At 50.5% G+C, this 13,039-nt stretch overlaps 1 protein-coding gene across 6 annotated transcripts in view; it reads left to right on the plus strand.

Moving 5' to 3' along the window:
• NCOA1 (nuclear receptor coactivator 1) overlaps positions 1 to 13,039 on the plus strand; it is a 313,251-nt gene that overhangs the window by 244,578 nt on the left and 55,634 nt on the right. For all 6 annotated transcript variants that reach the window (XR_014509245.1, XM_083432484.1, XM_083432488.1 and 3 more), the window contains 2 exons: positions 3,341 to 3,518; positions 11,295 to 11,474. Coding sequence is in view for 5 of the 6 variants with exons in the window: in XM_083432484.1 (XP_083288610.1) it covers positions 3,341 to 3,518; positions 11,295 to 11,474 (358 nt within the window). In the remaining variant the exon portion in view is untranslated. The remainder of the gene's footprint in view (positions 1 to 3,340; positions 3,519 to 11,294; positions 11,475 to 13,039) is intronic.

Genomic DNA, 13,039 nt, shown 5'->3' on the forward strand with positions numbered 1-13,039 from the left:
CATAGCACAAGAGCCAGTTCGTAGGGGCTGAGGTCCCTTCGCCCACCCCCAAATAAAATATTTGAGGATGCTAAGACCCTCCAAAGTTGATGGCCATTTCCATTCAAATGGTGCATGTGCCCCATGTCATGTGATGAGTTATGCTGGGTGGGGCTTGCTTGCACCACCCCACCCCCAGAATTAAGTTTTTCAAGTTGGCACCCTTGCTTCATAGCTACCTGCAGGCATTTTAATAATGATAACAATAACAATAATAATAATTTATTTATACCCCGCCCATCTGGCTGGGTTTCCCCAGCCACCCTGGGCGGCTTCCAACAAAATATTAAAATACAGTAATGCATCAAACATCAAAAGCTTCCCTAAACAGGGCTGCCTTCAGATGTCTTCTAAAAGTCTGGTAGTTGTTGTTCTCTTTGACATCTGGTGGGAGGGTGTTCCACAGGGTGGGCGCCACTACCGAGGAGGCCCTCTGCCTGGTTCCCTGCAACTTGGCTTCTCGCAGTGAGGGAACCGCCAGAAGGCCCTCGGCGCTGGACCTCAGTGTCTGGACTGAACGATGGGGGTGGAGGCACTCCTTCAGGTATACTGGACCGAGGCCGTTTAGCGCTTTAAAGGTCAGCACCAACACTTTGAATTGTACTCGGCAATGTACTGGGAGCCAATGTAGGTCTTTCAGGACCAGTGTTATGTGGTCTCGGTGACCACTCCCAGTCACCAGTCTAGCTGCTACATTCTGGATTAGTTGTCGTTTCCGGGTCACCTTCAAAGGTAGCCCCACGTAGAGCGCATTGCAGTAGTCCAAGCGGGAGATAACCAGAGCATGCACCACTCTGGTGAGACATTCTGCGGGCAGGGAGGGTCTCATCCTGCATACCAGATGGAGCTGGTAAACAGCCGCCATGGACACAGAATTGACCTGCGCCTCCATGGACAGCTGTGTGTCCAAAATGACTCCCAGGCTGCGCACCTGGTTCTTCAGGGGCACAGTTGCCCCATTCAGGACCAGGGAGTCCCCCACACCCGCCCGCCTCCTGTCCCCCAAAAACAGGGTGAGGTGGTGCACCTGTTGAATCCTGCTTTGACACAGAAAGCAGCATCTCTCTTTTCAGGAAGCTTTTGGTGAAGGTTGCAGCCCCCTCCCTGTTTGCCCCCCAGGTATCTGGTACCCTACCTCTGAACCTGGGAGCTGTTTTGGCAACTGGCTGCAGTTAGAGACCCAGCCTCCCATTTCCCATCAATTTGTTCTTGGAACAGACATTGTCACAGATCCCTCCCCAGCCCATCCTTGCCATTTTGAATGCCTTGCCGATGTTCACCTGTGTTGCTTTTGTAGCGCCCCCCCCCCCTTTGGAGGTTGTGGGCTCGCCCTCTCGGCTGCTTCAGCCACACAGGACCTAGAAGAGTTTCAAAGCCTGCGCTGCTCGCTTCCCCTTACGCAGCGGGCAGAGGGAGTGACCGACATAGCCAGCGCGACGATAATGCCACGTTACCCACAGAGGGAAAGCCCGGCAGCGGCTCGTTATCTTGTTACCGCTGACGATCCCTGTGTGCCCCTTCTTGAAACGCCTCTTGAAACACAGCAGCGGCGTGTGGGGTTTTTTTGTTTTAATCATTTCTCTCTGATTTAGGATGCTCAGGAGAGAGGAAGGGGGCCGTGCTCCTAATTTCCGGAAATGGATTATTCAGTACCAGTTGCAGGCTGGTTAGGCACCAGGCTGCCTGCGTTAATGGAACGGAGATTGATTTACACCCGCTACCATTTCTGAGCCGCTGATTCACTCTGTTCCCCTTTGCCTGCTGTATATCCTGCCTGACTTATTCATGCTGCCTTTCCTTTCCTAAATACCTTTTTTAAAAGCCAGAGCATTCGGGGGGGGGGGGTTGTGTTTTTTTTTAATGGCAGGGCTGGAAGATGCACTGAAACAGGCGGAAAGTTAAAGAGGGGAGGGGAGTTTTAATTCAGGCAAGATCCTGCTTGGCTCTGATCTGCAACTCACCCCTTGCCATGGGGGGGGGGTGTAGAATCCAGAAGCCTCTGGTTGCTTAGCAACAGGCAACAGCTGTGACTAAGGGAAATTGCGGGTCATGGGCCAATTTGAGGCGGGGGGGGGGGGAGATGAAATTGCTTCCTGTTTCCAGCAGCTAAAGTAGCGGGGTGGGGAAAACACAATTATCCCAATGAAAAATAAAAGAGTGTGAGGTCAAGTAAATGGTGTCTGTCTGCTTAGCGAGGCAATCAATTATCTGGGAAAGGGGCGCAAATGTTGCCAGTTATGCACATGTGGGTGGATGTGCCTGTGAATATATAGCTTCGAATTATGAAGGGGCCGGACTCTTGTCAGTTCCCTCAGATCTCAGGCAGAGCTTAAGAATGCCCAGACCAACCATGCCTGAAGGAGACCTCTCCAGCCTCTTCTGGAAAACGTACACCTCAATCAGAAACCCACCATGCCTCTTGCTAGATTTTACTTGCCATCGCTCAACGCCATCAGCAGCGGCAGCTGTTCCAAATATTTTATTTTTTTTTCCAAATTGAGAGGCACTCCTTGCTAAAAGTGGTGCCATTGGGGTTTCCTGCCAAACTCAGACACCTAGCGGCTGCTGGAGCACCAATCCCAGCAGCCGTTTCCCCCTCATTTTACTGGGCAGGCTCAGTGTTGTAAGGAAGCATGCGAGTCACGATAGGATTGCTGGCACAACAACCTGGAGGTGCAAAGAACATCACAGGTGCAATGAAGATACCTTGCCGGGTGGGGTAGGGAACAGCTTTTGTGGGCTTGTTGTTGAGGTCCAGCAGATCCCACGTCACGCAGAGCAGGATTTCTGTATCCTGACGTAGGTGGTACGAAATGGACTGGGCCAGAGAGGTGGACTCTGCTGCTCGCACAGTATCGTACATGTGGCTTATTACAGAGACGTCCCTCTAGTGCAGCGGTTCTCAACCTGTGGGTCCCCAGATGTTGTTGGACTACAACTCCCATCATCCCTGAGCTCTGGCCTCGCTAGATAGGGGTGATGGGAGTTGTAGTCCAACAACATCCGGAGGCCCACAGGTCGAGAAAGGCTGCTCTAGTGGGTGGCAGAGTTAGCACTAGTCCACCCCAGATATGGTGGCTGCATGGCAAAATCGCCAGCTGTTCTCCGGATTTTCAGCAGGGTGACCCTCTCACCAGGCCCTGTATCGGATCGCCACCAATCCTTAAGCGAGTGGAGGTTCCCATTACGCTGACAGTTCCACTGGGGGGTGAGGAGCGCAGGGCAGAGTCCCCCCAAAGCCCTGTCCTGTGTGACGCAGCGCTTTCCTTGACGCTTCTTTGCTTTGCTCTCGGCCCCGCAGGCGCTCGATGGCTTCTTCTTCGTTGTGAACCGCGAAGGGCGGATCGTCTTTGTGTCCGAGAACGTGACCAGCTACTTGGGCTACAACCAGGAGGAGCTCATGAACACCAGCGTCTACAGCATCTTGCACGTGGGAGACCACGCTGAGTTTGTCAAGAACTTGCTGCCCAAGTCGCTTGGTAAGCAGCTGGGCTTTCCTGACCCCCTTCTCTTCCAGAGACCCTGCGGAACCAGGCGAACAAAATCATTAGCAAGCTGTGGCAATGTCAGTTCACGTCACAACCAATGGGGTAATTCCCCCGCCCCCAGATGCTGTGAGGGGTAATTAGTCAGGGAGCAGGTAAGACAACAGGTCCTCAGGACATCCTAAGCAGAACCGAAGAAGAGCCCTTAGCAAGATCAGGCCAATGGGCCATCTAGTCCAGCATCCTGTTCTCTCAGTGGCCAACCAAATGCCTATGGGAAACCTGCAAGCAGGATCGGAACACAAGACCCAGCACTCTCCCCGCTTGTGGTTTCCAGCAACTGATATTCAGAAGCATTGCTGCCTCCAGCTGTGGAGGCTGAGCATCGCCCCCCTGGCTAGTAGCCACCAATAGGCCTCTTGTCCAATCCTCTTTTAACTAGGACGGTAGTCGTCACTGTCTCCTGTGGCATCTAGATCTAGAACAGCTTGCAAGCATCAGACCCAGTTCTACCCAGGAAAGCTTATTTATCTAAAGAGGGGGAATTGGCCCAGCATAGTCCTGTTTCTTTTCAGAAAGGGGAATCTCTCCTCTTCTTCTTCTTCTTCTTCTTCTTCATAATAATAATAATAATAGCCGCTCAGGACAGCTAACACCAATAAAATCACTGTAAAAAACATAATAGGGGGAGAAAAAACCCAAACCAATTTAAAATACGGGTTAAAATGCAATTTAAAATGCAGCCTCATTTTAATATTAGCCCATAGATCAAAACCATAAGGGGAGGGAAACATAAGGGTCAGACTGAGTCCAAACCAAAGGCCCGGTGGAACAGCTCTGTCTTGCAGGCCCTGCAGAAAGATGTCAAGTCCCACAGGGCCCTAGTCTCTTGAGACAGAGCGTTCCACCAAGTTGGGGCCAGTACTGAAAAGGCCCTGGCCCTAGTTGAGACCAACCTAACCATCTTCCGACCTGGGACCTCCAAAACGTTGTCATTTGACCTTAAGGCAAATGAAGGCATTAGTTAACTGGAAGCTGAAAGATTCAATTGGAAGGGTCAGCTTCAATGAAGGAGCTAAGTACTCTGATTCCCTGAGGGCAACCCGATTTCCCAAGGGGGTTCTGTACTCTCACTTGTGAAGAAAGGCTTAAGGTGTAGCTTTTTGGATGGATCAAAGGGGAGGGGGGAGCTGGGGGGGAGCAGGGTGCCTGTGTCTGGAAAGCATAAGACATCGTTTCCCTTGTGACACAAACCGAAGCGGTCGCTTGATACAATACATTTTCAGCTCTTTGAGGCTCCAGCTTAGTTGCCTGAATTCTGCTCGGAAGGTGCGCGGGTTGAGTAGGTGCAAGCCGCACTCAAGAGCACTGGCGGGTGGCTGAGGAGATTAGGAGGCGGCCCTATTTTGCAGACGGGATCCAATTTAATCCTGTCGACAACTCGCTCGCTGCCATTCCGAATGCGTGTCATTTAATCTGCATTTAAGCTCATTTTTTGAATAATATGCTTACTCAAGAGCATCATAATGTAATTCCCAGTAAGAACCTCAGTTGACTACCCAACCAGAAACCCCAACAGATGTAAAAGCTTTGCTTTCTGCTGTTGTAGAGGCTGCAAGGCAAAAAAAATGTTAGTTGCTTGCTGGGTGCCAGCCCCAGCGGCAGGCTCAACCTGCGACCACAGGCGCAAGGGGCACTCTTTGGTCCTCACTGCTGTGGCACGCTGAGTGCATGGCTGGTTTCAGCAAAGAGGATTCTTGCTGCTCCCGGATCAATGTTTTGTTCAAGGTAGGTCAACTCTGCGGCCTGCCAACCTTGCCAGTGTTTAATCGACTCGATGATAAGGCTCTTCTTGCTAAACACAGCTCCATTTATCAAAGTTATGGCCTATTAGCTAAAGCCTTATTAGTTGACGAGCCACTGACCCAGTAAACTCTCATAGCTGTTACGGCTGCCTCCTGTCAGTGCAGGAGTCTGCTGAAGGCTGCAAACCGTAGAAATTACAGTCCTCTGGAGGGGATGGGGACCTATTAGCAGCACATCAAGCATTTTATGTAAAACAAGGGGGGAGCTTGCAATAATAGAATCATAGAATTGTATAGTTGGAAGGGACCACAGTTTGCAGTGGGGAGAGAGAGTAGGGCAGGTGGAAAGAGGGGGCTTTTCAGTCCTCCTTCCACTCCATTCTGCGAGTGTCCTGTGGGGCTTGGACAGGGTGGGTAGAAAGTGGGCGCAGAAGCAAGAGAGCCAAATCTCCCTCCCCTCACTATGTGGGGCCCTCTGCCCAGCGCAGTCTTGCATGCCCATGCATGGCATACATACGTACATATATGCTGTCAAAGAGTGAGCTGGCAGTAAATCACACTGTTTAAGGCTGGAGTTACCTTTTTCTTAGCAAAAACACAGTCTACATTGGCTGAGTGTCTGGTCTAATGAGCAGAGCAGTTCATCACCATTAGCTCTTCAGTTGCCAAGACTGAAAGTCCCTACCTCCACACAGCTGTCTTAAGTCCCCTCCTCACCAAAGCTTTCCCCAAGCAATCGGAGACTGTGCCTGCATGAAGCCAACCTCGCCTCCGCCCTTTTCATGCCTCTTCTGATTCTGGGAGCTTGTTGCAGCAGGAGGAAGAGACACCCGTAACTTTTCAGCAGCCGGGCTTCTCTCTGCCTCTTGGCCGCCTCCTCCTCCCACTGTCTTGCTTCAGCTTCTGCCTCCAGACTTCTCTCTGGCACAGACTCCCCCTGCTCACAAAGCCCTGTTCCCTCTTCAGCTTCTAACACTTCTTTTCCCCAATCTTCTCCCAATGACTACTCATCATTGTCCCACCACCACTCCCTGGATTCTGAGCCTTCTTCCCTTGGTGGCTCCCCTGCTGGTTCCTCCCACCTTTCCTCTGCGTCCAACTGGTCCATGACACATGTGCCCCTATGTATGCACATGGTGCAGAAACATACAGTCTATACTCTTGCATGCGGACCCACCAGAAGTCATAGAAGGCCAGATGCTATCAAATCATACATAACATGTGAGGAGTGCCATGCCCAGGAGGGAGCCGGGGAGCAGAGGCAGCAGTGAACAAGAGGGCTGGGATTCAGTAGAAGGCTCTTGGGCACACAGCCAAGATGAAACCATTTGCCCAGAATAGTCAGGACTAGCAGAGATGTGGGAGCAGCGAGCAAGGAGGGCTCTGCTCCCCTAGCAGACTGAGAGTGCTAGGAATCCCCACCGCAGAGGCTCATGGAGCACGAGATCAACAGTAGGAGGAGAGTTCGCAGCATTTATATTCTGGGCAGCTGCCAGTATCAGCAGGGATTGCTGCAGTACAGTCAGATTGGACAACGGCTGTACGGGGAGCGTCCTGCAAATGGCTTTGTTCCTCTCTTATGCTCCCAAGAGATTGCCAGTGTGGGGTCCTCTAGATGCTCTTGGACTCCAGCTCCCATCAGCCCCCACTAGCATGGCCCACTCGTCAGAGGCGATGGGAGTTGTAGTCCAGTAATACCCAGGGGGCTGCAGGTTCCCTGCCCTTGCTTCATGGCATTAAGTCTTCAAGTGGTAGATCCAGTTGACCTAAGGTGAATCACAGCAGTAGCACTACCACCTGGCAGTAGACATGCATATTTGGGCTTCAGATAGGTCCCAGGTCTGAAAATGTTGCATGCTGCCACTTGGCGGTGGTAAAATGCACAATAGTACAGTGGTGCCTTGGTTCTCAAATTCCTTGGATCTCAAACACCTTGGTTCCCAAGTACTGAAAACCCAGAAGTAAGTGTTCCTGTTTCCGAATGTTTTTCGGGAGGCAGCCGTCCAGTGTGGCTGTCGGCTATTGTTTCCGGGGCGCCTGCACCAATCAGAAGCTGTGCCTTGGTTTTCGAACATTTCCGAAGTCAAACAGACTTCCGGAACGTATTTGGCGCTTTTGTTTTTGCTATTTATTTTGCGTTTTTGTTTTTGAGGCTTTTTCAGTTTATTTGTTTTTGTGACTGTGTGGAACCCAGTTCAGCTACTGATTGATTGATTGATTGTGTGACTGCAGAAATGGATAAAAGCCCCCCATCCAAACAATGACTATCATTAGTGCAGATAAGAAAAAATAATAACTTTAATTTTTATCATCTACAATACTGTCTTATTTATTTTATAGTACAGTACATTGATTATTGCTTTCATTTTATGGATCAAAGGTCTCGTTAGATAGTAAAATTCATGTTAAATTGCTGTTTTAGGGGTTGTTTTTAAAAGTCTGGAACAGATTAATCCATTTTGCATTACTTTCTATGGGAAAGCGTGCCTTGGTTTTGGAACGCTTTGGTTTTCGAACAGACTTCCGGAATGGATTAAGTTTGAGAACCAAGGTACCACTGTATGTGGAAATTTATATGGCATAACAGAGTGCTTTATTTGGTCCTGAAAGATCTAGATTCAAATACCATGAAGTCACCCGGGCAACCTTCAGTTTCGTCACAATCTTTCAGGCTTAACCTCCCTCACAGGGTTCTTAGGAGGATAAACACACACAAACCTTCAAGGCTAGCTATAGGTGGTGCCGGTGGTGTTACGATGCGTCCCTTTCCAGTTCAGTGAACTGCAGGCTAATAATCCATGCCAAGCTCGGACTTACCAAATCTGGCAGCTGCTGTGGCCTGTGGCTCTTCTGCAGTGCAGAGCCAGGGAGGGATTTCTGCTGAGCATTCATGGGTGCTCCCGCCCTGCAGGGTCCGTGCCCCTTTGAGTCTAGCAACAGTGAAGAAAGGGCTGAATGGCCTCACACGCCTTGCAAGCCCATGCAGCTGGACGGGATCCAAGTGGCCACACAGTTGTGCCCTTTAATAAATGCTGCTCTTCTCAAACGCAGCTCCCTTTAAGCCAGTGCCAGCCCCGCTGCAGACGACACCGTAGAACATTGATTTCAGCATCGTTTGTATCAAATTAGCTCCATTCAATACGAAATCGACTTGAGCTAATTCAATATAAGGCAGGCTTGAATCAATATCTCACTTAATCAGGCCTCAAACTGATCCTTACCTCGCTGGACACTTTGTGTAGATGCGGTTTAATGTTTTGTGAAGTGTCACCGTAGCATTAAATCACACAGAGAGAATGTTCCTAATAATAATATAATAATAATTTATTATTTATACCCAGCCACTCTGGGCAGCTTTCAACAGAATATTAAAATACAGTACAGTGGTACCTCGGGTTAAGTACTTAATTTGTTCCGGAGGTCTGTTCTTAACCTGAAACTGTTCTTAACCTGAAGCACCACTTTAGCTAATGGAGCCTCCCACTGCTGCTGCTGCGCCGCCGGAGCACGATTTCTGTTCTCATCCTAAAGCAAAGTTCTTAACCTGAAACACTTTCTGGGTTAGCGGAGTCTGTAACCCGAAGGGTATGTACCCTGAAGCGTATGTAACCTGAGGTACTACTGTAGTCTGTTGTTGTTGTTTAGTCGTTCAGTCGTGTCCGACTCTTCGTGACCCCATGGACCAGAGCACGCCAGGCATTCCTGTCTTCCACTGCCTCCCGCAGTTTGGTCAGACTCATGTTTGTAGCTTCGAGAACACTGTCTAACCATCTTCTCCTCTGTCGTCCCCTTCTCCTTGTGCCCTCCATCTTTCCCAGCATCAGGGTCTTTTCCAGGGAGTCTTCTCTTCACCACTGTAGTCTATTAAACATTAAAAGCTTCCCTAAACAGGGCTGCCTTCAGATGTCTTCTAAAAGTCTGGTAGTTGTTCTTCTCTTTGACATCTGGTGGGAGGGCATTCCACAGGGAGGGCACCACTACCAAGAAGGCCCTCTGCCTGGTTACCTGTAACTTGGCTTCTCGCAGGGAGGGAACCGCCAGAAGGCCCTCGGCACTGGGCCTCAGTACTGAACATGGATTTCCCCCCTAAGGAACATAAGAAGCGGTGGCCCATCTAGCTCAGCCTCTGCTTCTCACAGCGGCCAACCAGATTCCCCAAAGGGAAGAAGCCCGCAAGCAAGACCTGAGCAAAAGAGCGACTCTCCTTGCTTCCTACAGTTCCCAGCAACTCGTATTCAGAAGCATGCTGACTCCAGTGAGGCAGTATTCAACTTGTGAATATGGTTGCCAAGGGAACTACTTCGCCATGCAACTATGTAAGGGTGGAAGGAAATTGTGGAAGGGGCTGTCGCACATCCTTAGCTTGCAGGTGGCCCCAGATTCTGTCCCTGGCACCCCCACTTTGAAAAGGATTTGGTGCAGTTGAGCAGAGACAAAGGTAGCCTCTGATTCAATCCGTTGACACCCCAAAGTAACAGGATCCCGGGCAAAAGTTTGGCTCTGTGTAATAAGGCAGCCCTGGACGTTCATGCAAGCAAAACCCACACTGGGCTGCATCTCTCTCTGCAATGTGCAGCATCCCTTCGCTGGTATGGTGTCGCTCTGGTCCCCCAGCAGAAGTAGGAGGGAGCAAGGGAGCCCCAGTGAAGCTTCCTGATTCCAGTGGTCCACAACTGAAGCATCAGATTAGCAGTGGGGTCTTGGTTATTGGTATACTAGGCATTTGTGTTCATGAATCACGCAGTTGGATGATGCAACCGAAAAGGTCACAAGCAGACTCTTAGTCTTGTGCAGTTAAATCACTCCCATGTATCTGCTGCTTCAGGAGCCTTCACTGTTAATGGTGGGATGCGTGTGTGCCCATCTGTGTCCATGTGCCACTTTGGACAGCACAAAGGCGCAGCAGCAATAGTAACCAAAGGAAGTGGACTAGGTGGTGTGGATGACCCTCATGTGGCCACCAGCTGCCGGGCAGGGCCTGGTAGGAACAGTGGCCTGCAGGCTGAGCAAGAGGGCTGTGGCAAACCTACAGCATAACCGAGAAAAGCAATCCGGTGTCCTCCATCATCGCCAGCGTCACACAACCATGTTCCCTGGGGCTGATGAGAGCTCCAGATCAGCTGGGGACACCAGATTGGTGGAGACAAGATTCAAGGACCTGCAAAGTCCCAGGAGATACTTGTCACCTGCTCTCGAGTTCAAGTGACGCTAATAATGTGGTGTTTTTGTGTGTGTTGAAAGCCCTTCTGATACATTATCTCAGTAATCCTAGTGATGGCGGTGAATGCAGAGCAGGGTTTTCATCTCAGACGATGAGGTAGTGCTGGCTCAATAAAAATAAATAAATCTGGCTCCTTTCCGCTAATGTAGTCGCTCCGTTCTGTTTATGGATTTGAAGACCACGAAATGTATCATGAGCTCCGTGAGTGGTTTCAGCAATACGGTCAGTGAATCAGAACCACCGAAGGACACGGATGGCTCCGTGGTGGAGTGCATGCTTTGCGTGCCAGGTGCCATAGCTACAGTCCCTGGATCTTCAGTAGCAGAGCGGGGGAAAGACCTCTGCCTCGCACCTTGGGGAGCCACTGAGAGTCACAGCAGGCAGAAGCCAAGGCTTTGACTCAATGTGTTAGCTTTCCATGTTCATATGCAGGCAATCCTCCCCATTTGCGCATGTTCAGTACATGTGCAACTGTGCACACATGAATTGCGCCAAACCCGGAAGTGACCCAGAAACATCTGCAGGGGCAGAACAGGGTGTTTGCAGGCTTTTCCAATGGTGTTTCAAATATACTTAAACATGTGGTGCCTTGGAATGTATAAATGGGGGGTTGCTTGCAATCATAAGGATTTTTTTTTTAAAGAGGGATTTCACATCTCTGCCAGGTTTCCTGGTCTTTTTGCACATCGGCTTCTTCAAAGCCTTTCAATAGGGCTCCTTGATCTTCCTCCCCTTCTTCTGCAGTGAACGGCGTCCCTTGGCCTCAAGAGTCCACCCGGCGCAACAGCCACACCTTCAACTGCAGGATGCTGATCCGGCCCCCGGACGAGCCGGCGGCAGAGAACCAGGAGGCCCGGCAGCGTTACGAGGTCATGCAGTGCTTCACCGTATCCCAGCCGAAACTGATCAAGGAGGAAGGCGAAGGTAGGAGCAGACGGTGGCTTGTTTGGAGAGGGAAATAGTGCTTGCCTGTGCAGTGTTGCATTTCTGGGGAGGGGAGAGGAGGAGGAGGGAGGGACAAATCGTCCTCAGCCGTCCTCCTGCAGGACCTTCCTTGCAAGGGGACTGCGGCTCTCTGAGGGCTTGATACTCTGCATGCCGCATTCCCTGCTCACTTTGGAGGGGAGGGCTCAGGATGCCTGCAGCTCGACGTTCACAGCCCACAAGCCCACCCTTGGGGAGGTGGGAGGTGTTCTACCTGTGCAGCTGGCCAGGGGTACATCTGCGCTGCAGGCTTGAGTGAGAGGCAAGTGTAGCAGGTGCGTTGCTTGCAGGGCAAGCAGGAGTTCCAAAAGGTCTGGCGCAGTCCTGACCTCTTCCCAGTGGCAATCCTAAGAAACTGCTGTTGTCTTTCACATTACCCTTTGTACAGAGCCAGTGTGGTGTAGTGGTTAAGAGCAGTGGACTTGTAATCTGGTGAACCGGGTTCGCTTCCCCGCTCCTCCACATGCAGCTGCTGGGTGACCTTGGGCCAGTCACACTTCTCTGAAGTCTCTCAGCCCCACTCACTTCACAGTGTTTATTGTGGGGGAGGAAGGGAAAGGAGATTTTTAGCCACTTTGAGACTCCTTCAGGTTGTGAAAAAGCGGGATATCAAATCCAAATTCTTCTTCTTCTTCTTCTAACATTGGCAGGCCCCTTTAACATTGGAGAAACAAGCACAAGAGCTTTCTGGTCTTGGCTGCAGAGAAGCAAATGAGTTGGCTCCCTTGAGACGGTTTAAAAAAGACGGGAGGTCCTAAGCCAGTGGATCTCAGGTGTTTGCTAACCAGCCCTTCCACTGCAGTGTCCCCCTTGATTTGCATCAGTTGGTTCCCTTGATGCCAAGAGCCATTGATGAGCATGTGTAGCTTGCTCAAGCGCCACAGTGGGTGGTGTGTGTGTGTGTGTGCGTGTGCGTGCTTAGCAGACCTGAGTTCAAGACTGGAATCTCAATACACATCTGCACTCTGGCTCAACCCCCTGGTGCAAAATAGACTTTCCATCAGAACACTTTGGGCTCCACGGTGGCCATTTTGTTCCATTGCATTAGCTGAATTAATCCATTGCAGCTTACACAGGAGATCATGACTGGAAGGAATAAATCACACAGGGGTTTATGAGCAGATACTTTGCCCAGGAGATGATAGTTGTTGGCTTTCAACCGCTGCCTTTTATTTTACAGTGCTGCCAGATCCAAATGGCCTCAGAATTAATTCTCCCAAACAATGAGGAACACACACCCACTGTGCCAGTGCCAATCGCTCTCCCCAAGCAAACTTTCTATAGTTCAGCTGCTGTGTAAGGTTTAACTCAACAATACGGCTTTTCATTGCGAATGCAGAAAAGCATTGGCTTAGGCTTGGCTCCAGTGATCTTCTCTAAGCTAGGGTGGGGGTGGAGGGGAACCTGCTAGAGCTTTCCCCCAAATTAACAAAGATGGGTTGGCATCCCCCAGGACTTTTCTTCTGTGCAAGAAGTCTCATCTCTCTGCCTCCATCTCCCTTTCC

Source organism: Podarcis tiliguerta (assembly GCF_965153285.1).
Source record: "Podarcis tiliguerta genome assembly, chromosome: 3".
NCBI classification, from domain to species: Eukaryota; Metazoa; Chordata; class Lepidosauria; order Squamata; family Lacertidae; genus Podarcis; species Podarcis tiliguerta.